We start from the raw sequence: 19,648 nt of genomic DNA on the forward strand, positions 1-19,648 counted from the left end.
CAGTGTACAGTCTCTCAGGGAAGTGTACAGCATCTCAGGGTAGTGTACAGCCTCTCAGGGCAGTGTACAGTCTCTCAGGATAGTGTACAGCCTCTTAGAGCAGTGTACATTCTCTCAGGGAAGTGTACAGCCTCTCAGGGTAGTGTACAGTCTCTCAGGGTAGCGATTTGAAGAGGACTCAACCCCAGGCACTTGGTGACTGGTCAAACTTTGTGTTTTGTTATTGAAACAACGTCACATGAACATTTTTGTACGTGCCTCTTTGTGCCCAAATAGCTCTTTCTCTAAGAACCAAGATCAGAATGTTCCAGAAGAATGAATATGCATATATTTGATGTAATAGATATTTTCTTATTTTACTTTAAGGAGAGAAAAAAATGCAAACTTTATCTAAAAGAGCAGAAGCAAAAGCAGGAAAGCTGCCAGCCTGTGGTGAGCTCCACCCACCTGATAAGTCATTGGTCCGGTAGCTCCAACAGTGGCAGTATCTGGTGGGGAATTTGGTGGGGTCCACAGTCTTCAGGTTAGAAACTGTGAAGAGAAACAGTCCACACAGCAGTCCTGATCCAGTGCCGAGCCCTGCCAGCCTGTCACCAACCACCGCCCCCTCCAGAACGAGCCAGGCAGCACTTACTATTGTAAATGGCCACGGAGAACTTGTGGAAGGTGAAGGGAGCTGTAGGAAGTAATACTGAGCAAGGAGAAGAACTTCTTGTTATCTGCCAGAAGATAACGAAATAAACAAACCAACAAATTCATACTATCATAATAATAAACACTAATCTAAGTAAATAAAAATAAACATGAATAATACAATAAACAAAAACAAATATAAAATAAAGAATAAAATAATAAAAATAAATGATAATAAATAAAATAAAACCAACAAACACAAATGTGTCACTTGGCTGTATTTCCTGTTCTCTCCCTGAATTCTGACAGCTCTCTAAGTAAGATTCCAAGGTATATTAGTTTCTTGAGCCTGCTGCAATAGATCACTACAAACTGTTGTTGTTGTGTGCCATTGAGCTGTGTCTTAGGCTGGGTTCTCTAGAGAAACAAAACCAGTAAAGCATCTAAATGTATATATATGTATATAGATTTATATCAAGTAAATGGCTCAGATGGTTGTAGAGGCTGGAACATCCCAAGTCTGTAGGTCAGGCTAGAGGCTTCTCCTGATTTATGTAGCTGCAGGGGCTGGTGAACCCAAGATCAGCAGGTCTGAGAGCAGGGCTGTGGCTCACAGGCTGCCAAGATCAAGGAATCCCGAGATCAGCAGGCAAGACTGCAGGTATGCTGCTAGCTCAAGTCCCAAGAACCAGAGGTCAGATGAACAGGAGCCAGTTGCAGGGTCCAGAGTGAGTAAATGCCCACAAGCCTTGCCAGAACGTCCACTTATATTCGAAGCAGGCCACACGCCCAAGGAAACTGCCTTTCAAGTGATTGGCTACTCACAGCAGATCCCATCATGAGGGTTATCACATTATATCAAATCTCAACATAGAAGTCATCACAACATCATACAACTGGCAAACCAGTGAGAATCATGGCCCAGCCAAGTTGACACACAACCTTAACCATCACAAGTTGTTTCTGATTCAATGTGACACCATGTGACAGAGTAGAACTGCCCTATAGGGTTTCCTAGGCTATAAGGCTATAATCTTTTTTTTTTTTTTTTAGTTGTGCTTTGGGTGAAAGTTTACAGCTCGAGTTAGTTTCTCATACAAAGATTTATACACATATTGTCATGTGACCCTAGTTGCTATTCCTATAATGTGACAGCACACTCCCCCTCTCCACCCCTGATTTCCCGTGTCCATTCAACCTACTCCTATCCCTTTCTGCCTTCTCATCTCGCCTCCAGACAGGAGCTGCCCATTTAGTCTTGTGTATCTACTTGAACTAAGAAGCACACTCTTCACGAGTATTAGTTTATGTTTTATAGTCCAGTTTAATCTTTGTCTGAAGAGTTGGCTTCGAGAATGGTTTTAGTTCTGGGTTAACAGAGAGTCCAGGGGCCATGTCTTCTGGGGTTCCTCCAGTCTCAGTCAGACCGTTAAGTCTGGTCTTTTTACATGAATTTGAGTTCTGCACCCCGCTTTTCTCCTGCTCCATCAAGGACTCTCTGTCGTGTTCCCTAGGCTGTAATGTTTATGGAAGCAGATCAACAGGTCTTTCTCCTGTGGAGCCGCTGGGTGGGTCCAAACTACCAAACTTTTGATTAGCAGCCTAGTGCTTAACCATCACCCCACCAGGGCTTCTCGTCACAAACTAGGTGGCTTAAAACAACAGAAACTTATTCTCTCACAGTTCTGGAGGTTAGAAGCCAGATCTAGCAGGGTCAGGCTCCCTCTGGAGGCTCTAAGGGAGAATCTGTTCCTTGCCTCTTCCAGCTTCTGGGGGCAGTTGGCATTCCTTGGCTTGTGGCTGTATCTCTCTCTGCTCCTTCTTCACACCACCTTCTCTGTGTGAGTCTCTCTTTGCCTCTCTCCTACACACTTGTGATGGTATTTAGGTCCCACCAGGGTAATATCAGATAATATCTTCATCACGAGATCCTTAACTTAATCACATCTTTTACCCTGTAAGCCAATATTCACTCTTTGTCCATATAAGGTAGTATTCATGGATCTCGGGAATTAGGAAGTGAATATATCTTTATAACACCAATTGCTGTTGAGTCAACTTCTACTCACAGCAACCCCATGTGTGTCAGAGTAGAACTGTGCTTGATAGGGTCTCAAAGGCTGGTTTTTTGGTTTTTGTTTTTTTTATTCTACTTTAGATGAAGGTTTACAGAACAATAGTTTCTCATTAAACAGTTAGTACATATATTTTTTATGACCGTGGTTAACAACCCCGCGACATGTCAACACTCTCCCTTCTCGACCTTGGGTTCCTTATTACCAGCTTTCCTGTCCCCTCCTGTCAAAGGCTGTTTTTCAGAAGTAGATCGCCAGGCCTTTTTTTTTTTTTTTGAAACGCCTCTAGGTGGACTTGAACCTCCAACCTTTTGGTTCACAGCCGAGTGCGTTAACTGTTTGTACCACCCAGGGACTCCATAGTTATTATTATAAATAGTATATCTGGAATGTATGTTGCTCCCAAACCTCTTATTTATTTTGATGTTTTCAATCTCATCATGAATTATGTAGGATAACATAGTCTCCACTCTGAACCTTGGGTTCAATTGGTTCGTTCCAGTTCAAACCCCTGCTGAGAATTTGCATTTCTAACAAGTCCCCAGCCGATGCTAACGCTGCTAGTTAGGACCAATTCTGAGAACCACTAGTACAGCCCAAAACCCAAACCAAACCCCTTGCCGTTGAGTTGATTCCAACTCATAGCCACCCTATAGGACAGAGTAGAACTGCCCCATGGGGTTCCAAGGAGCGGCTGATGGATTCAAACCACTGACCTTTTGGTTAGCAACCAAGCTCTTAACCACTGTGCCACCAGGGCTCTACTAGTGGAGCAGTGGTTCTAAAAATTTATTATACATAAGAATCACCCACGTATCTTGTTAAAATGTAGGTTCTGATTCAGTGTATCTGGGGTGGAATGAACCAGTTTGAAGCCCTGCTCTGACCAAAGAGAAACTGAGGCACAGAGAGGGCATGTGTCCTGCCCATGTTCAGCCTAGATTGTGCGAAGGGAAAGAGTCATTACCTCTTAAAGCTCTGCTCAGCATCCCGTTCACTAGTTCCGTCAGGTTAAGTGCAGACAGATCCACCAGCTTAGCAGGTATCTCTGAAAGAGGTTTGCAGACAATGTCACTAGCAGGCTTTCCTGGCAACCACACCCATTGCCGTGGAGTCGATTCAGACTCACAGTGACCCTATAGGAGGGAATAGAACTGCCCCATAGAGTTTCCAAGGAGTGCCTGGTGGATTCCAACCGCCGACCTTTTGGTTAGCAGTCATAGCTCTTAACCACTGTGACAGCAGGGTTTCCAGCAACAGGTAAAGTTCTTCCTTTCCAAAACTCAGGCAGATGTGCTTTCCACTGGACACATAGCAAGGGGTTCAAAGACAAGATGCAGTTCCTGCCTCACAGAAGTCACACCCAGTGATGTACAGAGTGACAAGCCACAATAGACAGGAGAGGTCCGAATGAAGCGCAAGGAACTTTCATTTTGGTGAATATTCTATCTCTGGAGAGAGCAGGGGTTGATGAGAAATGTCTCATATATGATGGGAAACCCAAGGAAATTGTGAGAATTCTCAATAGCTGTGTATTTTTGAAATAATGACATGTTGTAATGAAAGCAGTTGTGGTCACATCTACTCCAACTTATGGTGACTCCATGTGTGACAGAGTAGAACTGTGTTCCAGGGGCATTTTCAGTGGCTGATTTTTTTTGGAAGTAGATCACCAGGCCTTTCTTCCGAGGTGCCTCTGGGTGGAATCCAACCTCCAACCTTTCCATTAGCCGACAAGTGTGTTAATCATTTGCACCACCTACACTGTATAACAGAGGGGCTTAAACCCTAGCTGGACATCAGTGTCACCTAGAAAGTTTTTTGTTAAATTCCAAGATTCCAGTGCCTGGGCTCCACCCTCTGAGATTGGATCTAATTGCTCTGGGATGTGGCCCAGACCTCCCCAGGTGTGTGTGGTGAGCAGCTGATTCCAGAGGCGCTGCTGGGTCATAACTCCCCTTTCCTGAGCTGTTCTCTGAAGGTTTGGAAACAGCGGTTGAAAAGAGGAAACGTGGTTGATAGGCCTCTTTGTTTTCACAAACATGAAGTCTTTTTCAGCTTCTACTTACTGTTCAGACAATGAGTGTGAGAAGCAGCCTGAAGATAAGAGAGCCGTTCTCCCTGCTGTGGGGATCAGGAAGGGAGGCACAGAGACTCCGGAGGATTTGCCGGCAGCCTAGACACTCACCTGTGGTAGCGACAAATGCCACCCCCTTTTCCTTCCTCTCCTCCCCTCTAGGGCCAGGCACTGCGAAGGAAAACGTTTTATGAGAGGAATGCTAGCTTCCAAGGACAGCCCCACAGAGCTGGGGAAGCCTTAGCGAGAATAAAACTCTCTAGCGGCCCTGGGGGACAACGCAGATCCCAGGGCGCCTCCTCCAGGGAGTCTAATCTCTCCTAGCTGAGCACGGCCTAGAAATCTGCATTTTAGTAAGCACCCAGGTGACCCCCTTAGCAGGGGGTCTAATCTACCCCACTCCTTTAACCAAGAGAAAAAAAAAATTGCCATTGAGTTGATTCTGACTCATGGCGACCCCATATGTGACAGGTTTTTGGTTTTTTTTTTCTGTAATCTTTACAGAAGCAGATCGCCATGCCTTTCTTCCGTGTGCTGCTAGGTGGATTCAAACCACCAACCTTCAGTAGCCGAATGCATACTGTTTGCACCACCCAGGGACCTAGCCACATTCCTTTATTGGATTCAAAAGCTAAGGCTCAGAGAAGTAATTGCCTAAATGTGCCCAGCTGAGCAGCACTAAGGATGGGGTCAGACCCCTGTTCATACACTTGCAGATCAGGGACCTTCTAGAATATCAGGCTGCCTGCCTGCTTGGCAAATTTCTGGCTATCAAGGAAGAAAGGTCAAAGGAAGGTGAAATGTCTATCCTGGTGTTGATGGTGCTTAAGGGTCTTTTCACATCCATTTATTCTGTGTCCATTCAACACATGCTCACTCAGGGCTAGCAATATGCCAGATGTTGAGAATAGAGAGTTAAGCACAAGAGAATCAGGTCTCTTTTCATGGAATCTACTGTCCATGTGTGTGTATGTGTGTGTGTGTGTGTGTATGTGTGTGTATGGGGGTGGGCCCAGGTGTAATTACCTGTGATGAGTGTCAGTACAGGGAACCCCAGGGTGCTGAGAGCCCCTTTATCAGGGGACCTAACCTGGACGTGTTTGCAGCTGTTTCTTTTCATTTTGAGTCATGTCACATCAGCAAATGAAAGTCCCAGAAGCTTTACTCCAACCACGTCATTAAGGTTGACTCTACTTTGAGGAGGCAGCTCTCCCTCAGTCATATTTTGAGTACCTTCCAACCTAAGAGGCTCATCTTCCAGCACAATATCAGACCATGTTCTGCTCCTATCCATAGAGTTTCAACATAGAGTTTTTTTTTCTCCCAGAAGTAGATGGCTAGGTCCTTCTTCCTATCCTGTCTTAGTCTGGAAGCTCCACTGAAACCTGTCCACCATGGGTGACCCTGCTGGTATTTGAAATATCGGTGGCATAGCTTACTTGGTCTCTCTGACTTTGAACACATTATCAGGAGGGACCAGTCTCTGGAGAAGGCCATCATTCTTGATAAAGTAGAGGGTCAGCGAAAAAGAGGAAGATCTCAGTGCGATGGCTGCCACAATGGGCTCAAATATACCTACTATTGTGGGGATGGCACAGGACCAGGCAGCATTTTGTTCTGTTATACATGGGGTTCTTATGAGTTGGAACCCGTCGATGGCACCTAACCACAACAACCGGGACATGGTGCTTAAGCCGAGACCAGCAGGATAAGTTATTTTGGACTACCAAAACCAAACCCATTGCTGTTGAGTCCATTCCGACTCCTAGCGACCCTACAGGACAGAGTAGAACTGCCCCATTGGGTTTCCAAGGAGCGGCTGGTGGATTCAAATTGCTGACCTTGGTTAGCAGCTGACTTCTTATCCACTGTGCCACCGGGGCTCCTGTTTTGGAGTAGACACCATGTAATCACATGGCATTTATTACTAAATTGTAATAAGTTGTATCATTGTTGTGATGCTTTATTTTCATGCTGCATTCACGTGGAGAAGGTGCTTTATGTCCATTTTATAGATGGAAAAACCAAGGCACAGAGAGGCTGAAAAGTGTGCCTAGCATTACAGAGTAAGCCAGGTTGTAGGGCGGGCCTAGTTACCTGGTGCAGTGAGGAAAGCTTCATCTTTTTCCTTCTTTACTTCTTTATTTCCAGACACCGAAATAAAAGTTTTCATGAGAGAAATAGCCTCCTGGAAGCACAGCTTCACAGCATTTACAATAGCCTTAAAAATCTTGCCCAGCACCCACTTTGACGGAGGAAAGTGAGGTCCAGAAAAGACACGAGATGTATCTACATCCTACCTGGGTTAGTGGTGAAGAGGAAACTGGGAGGCAGCAATCTCATTGATCAGAGAATTCTCCCACGTTATTTCCCCCGACTTTCCAAGCACTCTGTTGAGACTTAGGTCAAATCAGCTGTTGCCTGCGTAAGCCAGTTTGGCCTTTCATAATTACCGGGTTCTTTTGTTAAATCTCAGAGTTTGGGGTTAGAGGTAGGTTGGGGTTATAGAACCTCTTCCCCACAATGTGCCTGGGATGGGGGCGGGCAGTGTTTCCAACAAAATAAATCAGAGACAAACCTTTATGAGCAGGCATGTCAAACCCAGCCAAACAGCCAGTTTGCTAGCTTGGGGACAGTCCAGCTCTGTCCCTTCAGGCATTCTGAGTGGCACTTGGCATGAATGGTGTAGTCTGAAGCAGATGCAAGGATATCTGTGGGCCACGCGAGCCAACCTTGCTTGTTACCTGGTCAGGCAAGAGTCCTCCATGAAGGTGAGCGACCCAGGCTCACCCAGCCCTGGATTTCCAGGACTGCAAGTGTGCTCTAGGCTCTGGCTTGCAGAATTCCTATCCCTTTTATGTCAGAGTGCTGTGCTGGGTCTTGTGAAATCTTTCTAGTGGAACACCTACCTCAAACACCCTTCGTTTCGCCAATGCAAGGTTATTTCTCGCAGTTCTTTTTCTAATTACAAACCTTGCATACATTTTTATAACAATACTTAAGGTGCTAACTACACACCCCTGGCACATGGATTTCACAATAAGATGCTACACAGAAGCATTTCCCAAATACATTGCTGGACGGATCATATGAAATCCTTGTTCTATTTTTGGATCAGAAGATGACAATAGGCGTGTCTATAGAATACAGGATACTTGACACTTTTTCATACTTGTTCATGCTTATGAGTTCATCAGCTTGTACCCTTTATGACTGATTCCCTGTGGGGCAGGTACTGTACTTCCCATTTGAAGAGGAGAAAATTAGAGGCTCCAATGGAGGAAACGGATACTTAAAATGACCCTGCTTATTCAAGAAATTGGTATAATTGGTGACCTCTGGGAAGGGAAATGGTTGGCTAAGGGGAGCATTTGAACTGTATATACTTGTTTATAGCTTCTGCATTTTCAACCATGTGAATGTATTGCCTATTTAAAAGTAAATAAACTTTAAAGAATAAAGAATACAAAACTCTCCAAAGCAAACAAGTCAGGTTCCACTTATATGCGATATCTAGAATAGGTAAGTGTATACAAACTTAAGGTTATTAGTGGTTATTAGGGGCGGGTGGGAGGGATGGGGTGAAGGGGACTCATTGCTTAGGAGACACAGCTTCTGTTAAAGGTGAAGGGAAAGTTTGGAAATGGATAGTGGTGATGGTCGTACAACATGATGAGCACAACGAATGTCACTGAATTGTACATACGAAGAATGTTGAAATGGTAAATGTTTGGTTACATGCATATTTACCACAATAAAAAAATGTTCAACCCTAAACAAAAGTATAGAAATTATAATCTACCAAAAGCTTTTAAAAAAAAGGGGGGGAAAAAAAACCCATAAAAGTAAATTTTAAAGAAATATCTTGCCTGCATACTAAAAAGTTAGGAAGAGAAACCCGACGCTGACCCCTCTGGGCCCTTTCTGTTCTCCCACATTCACCATCTTCCTACACAGCCAATTTCATCAAAAAAGAGAAAGCAACAAAAGATGAAGTTATTATGAAGGTGATGATGGCAAATAACAATACCTCCCATTTATAAAATCTTTTACCACTAAAGCATAGTCATAGTCTTTGTGGATTTAATAAAATCATGGGAATCCAAGTGTCCCATGAACCATAAAGCAATGAGAAATTCAGAGGAACTATTTATTACAACGACTGTTAGGACTTCAGACATTCACAGAACCTTATAATTAACCTCAAATTAACCTCATAATCTCATTGGCTTAATACAACAATCGTTGATTTCTTGTTTATAGTATATAACCAAAACCAAATCAAACCTGTTGCCATTGATTCAATTCCAATTTACAGCCACTCTACAGGACAGAGTAGAACTGCCCCATAGGATTTCCAAGGAGGAGCTGGTGGATTTGAACTGCCGACCTTTTGGTTAGCAGATGAGCTCTTAACCACTGCGCCACCAGGGCTCCATTTATAGTATATAAAAAATGGGTCCAATCTCCATTTTACAGATAGAGGAAGTAAGACTTACAGAAGCTAAGCAATTTGTCTAAGAACAGAGTGAACTGGAGAGGAGCACCTGTCTGTTTACCTGGTATAGGTAAGAAGGCTATTCCCTTTTCTTTCTTGGTTCCTCCTTTAATGCCAGGCACTAAAGTAAAAAAAGATTTCATCAGACTTATGAGAGAGAATTTAACCAAACATTGACATTTTATACACGTGAAAATTATGATCTGGAATGGTGAAGAGACTTGTTTAAAATCCCAGATCTAGTTTGTATGTTGAAAAATTTGTTGAATAGTGTTGAAAACCAAAGATGTCACCTTGAAGACTAAGGTGTGCCTGCCTGATCCAAGCCATGGTATTTTCAATTGCCTCATATACATGTGAAAGCTGGACAATGAATAAGGAAGACCGAAGAAGAATTGATACCTTTGAATTGTGGTTTTGGCGAAGAATATTGAATATACCATGACCTGCCAAAAGAAGGAACAAATCCGTCTTGGAAGAAGTATAACCAGAATGCTCCTTAGAAGCAAGGATGGCAAGACTACATCCTACATACTTTGGACTCGTTGTCAGGAAGGATCAGTCCCTAGAGAAGGACATCATGCTTGGTAGAGTAGACGGTCATCGAAAAAGAGGAAGACCCTCAAGGAGTTAGATTGCCACAGTGGCTGCAACAATGGGCTCAGGCATAACAACGATTGTGAGGATGGCACAGGACTGGGCAGTGTTAGCTCTGTTGTACATAGGGTCGCTATGAATCAGAACCACTTGATAGCACCTACTAACAACAGTTTGTTTGTTGATTCATTTGGTCATTTAGTCACCAGATACATATTGGCTATCTAGAATAATATTAATGAATGAAAATGTTTTGAGCACCCAGTACTTGCTAGGTATTCTGTTGGGGAGGCAAACATTAAGGAAATAAAAAGACAAACATATAATTACAACAAATGTTGGATATTTTGAAGAGAAATTTGAGAATGTGAAAGAAAGAATCTAATCTAGTCTCAGGGATCTTGAAACCTTCTCCAGGAAGTGATTACTGAGCTGAGATCTGAAGAAGGAACAGTATTTGAGTAGTGTCATGGATTGAATTGTGTCCCCCCAAAATACATGTCAACTTGGCTAGGCCATGATTCCCAGTATTGTGCTGGTAGTCCTCGATTTTGTGATCTGATGTAATTTTCCTATGTGTTGTAAATCCTAATCTCTGCCGGTGGTTAATGAGGCAAGATTAGGTTATGTTAAAGAGGATTAGGATGGGATGCAACAGCCTTACTCAGGTCACAGCCCTGATCCCATGTAAGAGGAGTTTCCCTGGGGTGTGGCCTGCATCACCTTTTATCTTACAAGAGATAAAAGGAGAGAGAAGGACCTCATGCCACCAAGAAAAAAGAGCTGGGAGCAAGCGCATCCTTTGGCCCTGGTGTCCCTGTGTTGAGAAGTTCCTAGTCCAGGGAAAGATTGATGAGAAGAACCTTCCCTCAGAGCTGACAGAGAAAGAAAGCCTTCCCCTGGAGCTGGCACCCTAAATTCAGACTTCTAGCCTCCTAACCTGTGAGAGAATAAATTTCTGTTTGTTAAAGCCATCCACTTGTGGTATTTCTGTTATAGCAGCACTATATAACTAAGACAAGTAGGATGTAATGAACTGAGGAGTATTTAATGTATAGGAAATAGCATGTGCCCAGGGTCTGAAGTGGGTGTGTGAATTGCTTTAAAGAACTAAAAGAAGACCAGTGGTGGTTTTGGGGGTGAGATATTGTAGGAACTGGTGATGGAGAGGTAGGCAAGGTCATGTTGAGGATGTGAAGGACTTGGGATACTATTCAAAGATAAGTAGGAAGTCACTCAATGATTTTAGGGGAGAGGAGGGGAATGAGGGGTGAGCTTGAAAGGTGAGATATATGGGAAGATCACTCAGGTTGATAAGTGGAGAATGGATTGTGGGGAGACAAGAGGAGAAGCAGCAAGCTGATTTAGGAAGTTCTTTAATAGTTCAAGAAAGAGGAGATGATGGCTTGGACAAAGGTGGTGGCAGTGGAGGTGGACGGAATTCTGTTGCATCAATGGGTCTCAAATCCAAAAAGTCAAGGGACCAAACCAGAAGTGTGGAAAAGACACCTTCACAATTTTGATCAAACTCATTTTTGATTCTTGGCTGAAATGTTGGCTGCTGAGATTCTCTACAGCACAATGAAAGCCCACACTTTGCATATAGCACAGACACTTCTTAAACTCCAACCAGACCCACCTGTGTTCCAAAGGGACAGGAGACATGCGAGCCCCGTACACAGCCTCACCAGAGGACCATGTAGCAGGTAGCTCAACATGTTTGGGATACTCTGGCCCACCTGGAAAAAAGCAACAAGCACTCTGAAGTCACTGGCTAGATAACAAACCACTTTGGTGTGGGAAATTCCTTGAGAACAGTGCATGGGGAGTCATTAGATTTACAATCTGAAAAAGGGTTAGTTAGGACAGGTTAGGTTATGGTGAAGTAACAAATTAACCTTATAATCTCATTGGCTTCATACAATAATAGTTGATTTCTTGTTTATAGTATATAACCAAAACCAAACCAAACCCGTTGCCATTGAGTCAATTCTGACTCAGAGGAACCCTATAGGACAGAGTAGAACTGCCTTGCTGGGTTTCCGAGGAGGGGCTGGTGGATTTGAACTACCAGCCTATTGGTTAGCAAACAAGCTCTTAACCACTATGCCAGCAGGGTTTTGTTTATAGTATATATTCACTGCAAACGGGGGACTCTGTTCCACATAGTCACTCAGGGACCCTGGTTAATGGGGGCTCCACCATCTTGCAGTTCTACCATCTAGTACCTGTGGTCAGTTTAGTCATGGTGGGGGTGGAAGGGGGAAAGCTGGAAGATTAATCACCAATTCTTAAATGCCTCTTCAGGAGATGACATACTTCTTTTTACTTACAGCCGATTGGCTAGAATGACTTACATGGCCATTCATGGGCTGATGCTGAAAAGAAACAGAATTGATTATTTCAAAACATCTTGGCGGGCAAAAGAGTTAGACACATTGGTCAAACTCCCAGAAGAAGGGCTGTTGTGACCAAGGAGCCAAGAATCTGCCCAAGAGGCTTGCGAAATTGATTCACACTGTGTCTGTGTTTTATGGGTGACAACCCTGGAGCTGGGAAAGTGAATGGTAAGGACAAAGCCGCTGGCACTCTAATTAAACATTGCATAACTTCCAATTAACAAGGATCATAAATGTACCAAGTTTAGTTTAACCTGACAGGCAAACCTGCCTTCCTCACTGTACTTTGCAGCTGAAAGATGCCCAATCAGATACAGAATAATTACAGTGCTTAGTGGAGAGGTGAAAACTCATGTAGAAGTTAATCTCATCAGTGAGTGCTAGGCGTTCTCAATACATTATCATGGTCCATTCACTCTGCAACCCTCCTCTTCCTGTTGAGGACCCAGAGGCTTGGAGATGCTATACAATTTGCTCCAGGTTCTTAAGCTGCTAAGTAATACCCCTAGACTTCAAACTCAGACAGCGGCTCCAAAGTCTGTGTTCTTTACAACCAGACCCTGTGACACACACTCAAAGGTGAAGTTCTGCCTTTAAAACACTTAGTGAAGAAAAAGAAGTAAAGAATCTAGTATTTGTTGACCATCTGATGTGCTAGGGAGCTATGGTGACACAAGGGTTAAACGCTGGGCTGCTAACAGAAAGGTCGGTGGTTCAAACTCACCCAGTGCCTCCTCGGGAGAAAGACCTGGCAATCTGCTTCCACAAGATTACAGCCAGGAAAACCCTCTGGGGCAGTTCTACTCTGTCACATGGGGTCTCTATGAGTCAAAAATCAATTCAACAGCACCTAACAACAACAACAATCCATGAGTCCTTTCCTAGCGATTGGTGGGAAAGGACATCATGGTTGGTAAAGTGGAGGGTCAGTGAAAATGAGAGAACCCCTCAAGGAGATGGATTGACATGATGGCCACAACAGTGGCCTCAAACATACCAACGATCATGAAGGGCTGGGCAATGTTTCATTCTGTTATACAAGACGTCGCCATGAGTCAGAGCCAACTCAGCAGCAGCTAACAACAGCAAAATTCATCAGTCCTTGAAGCAACCCTACCGATTAGTTGTTACTATCCTCATTTTATCGTTTGAGGAAACTGGGGCTCAGACAAGCAGCTGGCTCAAGGGAACGCAGTCTGAAGAGCCAGGACTGGCAGCCTTGTCTGTTTGCTTCCAAAGCCACTGACCAGCAAAGCGTAACTTTTGAGCTGTTTTCCCCGACAGCCATTTTTGAGTGCATTCTTACATCCAACCCTTATTCCCTTTCTTTGGATTAAAGTTCACACTTCCTCTGTGACAAATGTGAGGACAAGCCCTCTTCCCAGCTGATGAATGCATTACGATTCTAATCAATCTCTTAAGGGAAAAAAATGGAAAGAATTGGACTTTGATCAAGGGGTGGAGCCTTAGCTTAAGGGCAACGTACATGGCAGATGATAGACGTGCTCTTCCACCATTCCCCTTCCAGGATCCTGGAGCTTGGGAATTACAGCAGATGCATTTCTTAGTTGGCTTGATGCTTTGGGGAGAAAGGGGGAATTAAAAAGGAGTTTAAAATATCTACAGTATAAGACTTACCTGTCTCCTGAGCAGGATGAATGACTTCAAAGAACTTAGCAAGAAAGATTAACAGCTAGGTCAAAGATGTGGGCTTATATGAGTCCTTAGTGAAAGATACAGGGAGGAGTGGGGAGAGGCTTGCTAACTTTGCTTTAAATCCTCCGGAGAAGAAAAAAAAGGAAGAATAATCCTACCCAGAACTCAGGGTGGTGGGCAGGATCAAGTCTATCTGAGAAAAATGCCTGTGCTATGGACTGAATAGAATCCTTGAGGAGAATGACAATGCAGTGATTCAGCGTGGGGTGGAAACCTCTTCTGACAGTAATTATGGGCCTTGAAAACACAGAGCAGGAGACACCAGATGCTCATTCTCTCCTTCCTGTTGTGAGGTCTGTGAGCCAAACATCACGCCGTGCACAGCCTGGTCCTGTACCATCCTCACGATCGCCAGGATGTGCAAGTCCATCGTTGTAGCTCCTGTGTCAATCCGTCTCGCCGAGGGTCTCCCTCGCCCATGCTGGCCCTCTTCTTCACTATTCCTTCCTTCTGGAGAAATGGCTAGGGACTGTTCGTCCATTTCAGCAGGCACCTAGAGCAGGGTAGGCAAATCCCACCTGACAGCTGTTTTCATGCAGCCTGTGTGCTAAGTATGGTTTTACATTATTAAAAGGTTGGAAAAAGATCAAAAGAAAATAGTATTCTGTGACATCTGAAAGTTAAATAACATTCAAATTTCAGCATCCACAAACAAAGTTTTATTGGAACATTGCCACGCACCTTCATTACGTTTTGTCTATGGCTATTTTTGTGCTGTGATGACAGAGTTGGGACAGAGACCATACGGCCCACTAGCCCTCAAATATTTACTTTCTGGTTCTTTACCAATCGCTGGAGCTCCTTTATCAATCGCTGGCAGAGGATATGATGTTTGGTGAAGTAGAGGGCCAGCGAGGGCTAGAGAGACCCTGGGTGAGATGGACTGGCAGGGTAGCTGCAACGAATGACTCCAACATGCGGAGGATTGTAAGGATGATACAGGACTGAGCAATGTTTTGTTCTGCTATTCATAAGGTCGTCATGAGTCAGAGTCGACACAGCGGTGGCCATCTATTTATCTGTCTGTCTTTCTATCATCTATCTATCCTTTACCAAAAATGCAGTTTCCTGGCCCCGTGCATCACAGAGTTTCTGATTCAGTAGGTCTGGGATGGCACTCTGGATTTTGCCTTTTAACAACACTGCAGGTGGTCTGCAAAGCACTTTAAGATACAGTGGTCCAGAAGCTAGAGAAACGTCTTTTCAAAACTCTAGGCTCTTCATGATTCAGACGTTACCATTTTCTCCCACCTCCCCAGCTTTTTCTGGAACGTTACAGAAAAAGCTTGCCAACCCCTGGCCTAGAATAACTTGCGTAGTCAGATTCCTTCTATGCCTACCACCCAAGTTCAAGATGGATTGTTCTTCTCTGGGCCACTGGCATTGCTTCCTAACCTGTCACCTTGCTACCAGTCTTGTTCCCCTGATTCAATTTCCCTTGTAACAACCAGTAAAGATTTTCTTTTTATGTAACTTCATTGAGGTATAATTTATATTCCATCACACTCACCCATTTTAACTGTAAAATTACATGATTTGTATTAAATTTACCGAGTTGTGCAACCATCACCACAACCTAGTTTCAAAACATTTCCATTACCCTAATAAGATGTTTATGTTCATTTATAGCTAATTCCTGCCCCACCTAAAGCCCCAGGTAACCACTAATCTACTTTCTGTCTCTATAGAATTGTTTTTCCTGGACATTTCGTACAAATGAAATCATGCAATATGTAGTCAGAGAAATCTTTTTAAAGCATGAATCAGATCATATCACTTCTTTGCATAAAATTCTCTCATAGCTTTCCTTGGTATCTAGACTAAATATCAATTCTTTACCCGGGCCCATAAGGCTTCTTCCTAAGTCTCTAGCCATATCTCCTGCTACATTCTTCCTTGCTCATAGCTTTCCAGCCAGAAGAGAACAGGAGGAAAGGCCTGAGTATGGGACAGCAGTGATGGCATGCAGGCGTGGAAGACCAGGGTAAGAAACGTGGACTTATTCTAGGTACTAGGGAAAGTGATGGGAGTGTTGTAAGCAAAGGAGAGACATGATATGATCCATGCTTTAAAAAATCTCTCTGGTTGTTCTATGCCCAATTCATCCATTCCTCCCCACTCCCCATACTTCACTCGTCTCATTCTTTTTCTTAATTCTCATTTCAGACATCACCTTCACCAGGAAGCTTCCTCTCATCCCAATCCAAAAAAACCAAACCAAACCAGCTGCGGTTGAGTTGATTCTGACTCCTGTTGGCTCCATGTGTGCAGAGTAGAGCTGCTCCATCAGGTTTTCATGCCGTGACTGTTCAGAAGCAGATCTCCAAGCCTTTCTTCCCAGGCAACTCTGGGTAAGTTTGAACCACCAACCCTTGGGTTAGCAGTAGAGTGCTTAACCGTTTTCACTACCGAGGGACTCCACTCATCCCTGTTAGTGATATTCTATTTGTATTTGTCTAATTGTGGAATTAGAATAGTGTTTCGGCTTGTCCGTCTCCTCCACCAGGCTGTGTGTATTCAGGACAGGTGTCCTCAGTGCCTCCAGCATCCTGTATCCTCAGCCCCAGAGTGTCTGACATAGAGGAGCAACCACTGCAGGTATGGCCACGGAGTGAACTGATGTTTGTTTTCTGCTCTCCATTTTGCATTTGGCTTCTGGCAGACTCATGCCATTCCATCTGCTGGGCTTGCCAACATTTATTTCTTACTCTGCCTTACTTTATCTGCATCTCAAAAATCCCTAGCATGCCAAAGCTGGAAAACACTCATTTCTTTTCCAATAAATCTGTCTTGGTCACCTTCTCTGAGTCAGGCACTGTGCTAAGCACTGTGGGCACGATGGTGGGCAGAGCTTGGTCCCTGCCCTCAGGGAGCTCACAGTCTACAAGAGAAGACAGACAGGCCAATGCCCGATGCCATTATGGTGGGGTTATAGAGGTATAACCAGCTGCCTTGGAGTCGAATCCGATTCATGGCCACCCCACGTGTGGCAGAGTAGACCTGCACTCCATCGGGTTCTCAATGGCTAATTTTTCAGAAATAGATCACCAGGCCATTCTTCTGGGGCCTCTCTGGGTGGACTCAGAACAACCTTCCGTTTAGCCTGCTGAGTATGTCAACCGTTTGCAGCATGACAGTACTAAAGAGGGTAACCACACCTGATCAAAAGAAGCCAAAGAAGGGTTCCTGGAAGACCAGGATTTTAAACTACATCTTGTAGATTAAATACATGATGGCGGAGCTTCTGAGCCAGTAGGTCCGAGGTGGGGCCCGAGAATGTGCTTTTCTAACAAGTTCCCCAGTGCTGCTGCAGTTGTGGTCAGAGGCAATAGCTTGTGCAAAGGCCTGGAGGTTAGACCGGGCCTGGTGCTTTACAAAATGGCAGGTGGTTCAGGTGGCTGGAACCTGAGTGGGAGGTAGGGAAAGGTAAGAGATGCTGTTGGGGGCGGGGCAGGGCCGAACATGTCTACTGGAGTAACATAAGAGAGCAGCTGTGTGCCAGGCTTGTTCCAGGTGCTGGGGACACAGCTCTGAAGAAGCGGGCCAGGGTGCCTGCCCTCCGGCAGCTCCATTTCGGTAGGGGGAGACAGACAGCCAATTATCTCAAACACTGCTGTCAGCTATGAAGTGGAGATCGCAATAGAAGCCACTGCATAGGTTTGGCATGAGGACGGACAATCACAGGTAAAGCGCATACAGCCCCTGGTATGCAGCAGGTATTTGGTAATTGCTACCCAGTATCTGCCTAGAAAGTCTGCATTTCTGAACTTCTGGTTGACTCTGTGAAACGTACCTGTGAAACGTACCTAGCAATGCCAATCTGGGGGCAAGGCCCCAGGAGCAAAAGCCACAGGCCCTGCTCCTGCTTCTGTGGCTCTCTGGCTGTTTGGCCTTGGGTAAGTGGCTTACCCTCTCTGAACCTCATTTTCCCCACGCTTGAAACACAGCTAATATTGCCTCAGAGCAATTGGACTCACTTTCGAACTTAAAGCCATCTGCAGTCAAGTTGATTCCCACTCCTGGAAGCCCACGTGTTTCGGAGTAGAACTGCTCCATTGGATTTTTTTTCTTTAATTTAATATTTGGTGAAAATGTACACAGCAAAACCCTCTCCCATTCCACAGCTTCTAGACATAATGCTCAGTGACTTTGGTTAAATTTTTCACATTGTGTCAACATGCTATTTATTTCTGTTCTAGTTGTTTCACTCCCATCAACTTAATCTCCCTGCCCCCAACCTTCTCGAGTCTTTAAAATCGCTGTTGACTCTTCCACAAGATTTTTAATGGCTGTGATCTTTCAGAAGGAGATCACCAGACCTTTCTTCCAAGGTGCTTCTGGGTGAGCTCAAACTGCTAACCTTTCAGCCAACAGCCAAGGGCTTAACCATGTGCTCCACCCAGGGACTCCCGAACTTGAAAAGCTCTACATAAATATAAAGCACTGTTGTTGTCTCAGGCTCTGGTATTCTGAGCAAGACAATTGATTGACTCTATCGGGGCTCCAGTTCTTGATCTTATCACCTTTCCACATTCCCTCACCTCGCTGGTTCTCCCTCCCCCAGCTTAAACTCCACGTCCCTGTGAAGGTCACTCCCAGCATCCTTAGCTCCCGTCTCTCTCTTACTTCCTTGGGCAGGCCCACTGGTTATCTGTAATACTGAAATAAAAAACGCTCTGAAATTGAATGGTTTTCATCATTAATTCGGTAATACAATTTGATCTGACCTGACTGAACTCATTTGGCTGAAAACCCCGACCTTAGGTTATCATCTATTTATCCTACTTAAGGAGCCCCAGTGGCGCAGTGGTTAAGTGCTGGGCTGCTAACCAAAAGTTTGGTGGTTCAAACCCACCAGCTTCTCTGTAGGAGAAAGATGTGGCAGTTTGCTTCCGTAAAGATTACAGCCTTGCAAACCCCCTGGGGCAGCTCTATTGTGTCCTATAGGGTTGCTATGAGTCAGAATTAACTCGATGGCAATGGGTTTGTTTGTTTGTTTGTTTGTTTTTTTTTTTCAGGAGGACCTTCTCCAAATCCTGCTGGGTCTATTCCATAGAATATGGTGTATGCACCATTATACCTTTCTAAAATATGAAAAATTCTAAATTCAGAAACCTCTCTGGTCCCTTGGTTTGGGATGAGGTATTGTGAACCCGTCCTCACTCAGCAGAGCCCCAGTATGCTTAATTCCAACATCTACACGCTCTTGCTGGCACCTGTACTGCTGATCATGTGTGAAGGAAAACGTAACTATGTTGCATTAAGTTTATGAGCTCAGTTGTCTGGGAGTGCAAGGGAATCCCTAGGTAGAACAAATGGTTAGCAAGCTCGGCTACTACTTGAAAGGTTGGAAGTTTGGGTCCACTTGGAAATGTCTCAGAAGAAAGGCCTGGCAGTCTTCTTCCAAAAAAAGCAGCCATTAAAAATCCTACAAAGCACAGTTCTACTCTGACACACATGGGGTCACCATAAGTCTGAGCTGACTTGATGGCAACTGGGTTTTTTGTTTTTTAATGTCCAGGAGACCCTTGGTGCTGCCCCAACCACTCTGTATTTCTGGGGTCCATTCACTCACCCACTCTCCCATCTCCAGGACCTCTTCCACCAAACCTACTCACAGCTAATGACCTCACTCCTATTTCTGAGAAAATAC

General features: G+C 44.4%; 1 protein-coding gene across 1 annotated transcript in view; it reads right to left on the bottom strand.

The window, feature by feature from the left end:
- HHLA1 (HHLA1 neighbor of OC90) overlaps positions 1-11,598 on the bottom strand; it is a 32,564-nt gene extending 20,966 nt beyond the window's left edge. The window contains 7 exon segments of the mRNA XM_004373037.1: positions 448-531; positions 635-671; positions 673-719; positions 3,676-3,756; positions 4,897-4,956; positions 9,345-9,404; positions 11,520-11,598. Coding sequence (XP_004373094.1) covers positions 448-531; positions 635-671; positions 673-719; positions 3,676-3,756; positions 4,897-4,956; positions 9,345-9,404; positions 11,520-11,598 — 448 coding nt within the window.
- Between the last annotated feature and the right edge of the window lie 8,050 nt (positions 11,599-19,648).

This window comes from Trichechus manatus, unplaced genomic scaffold (genome assembly GCF_000243295.1).
Source record: "Trichechus manatus latirostris isolate Lorelei unplaced genomic scaffold, TriManLat1.0 scaffold00022, whole genome shotgun sequence".
Lineage (NCBI taxonomy): Eukaryota > Metazoa > Chordata > Mammalia > Sirenia > Trichechidae > Trichechus > Trichechus manatus.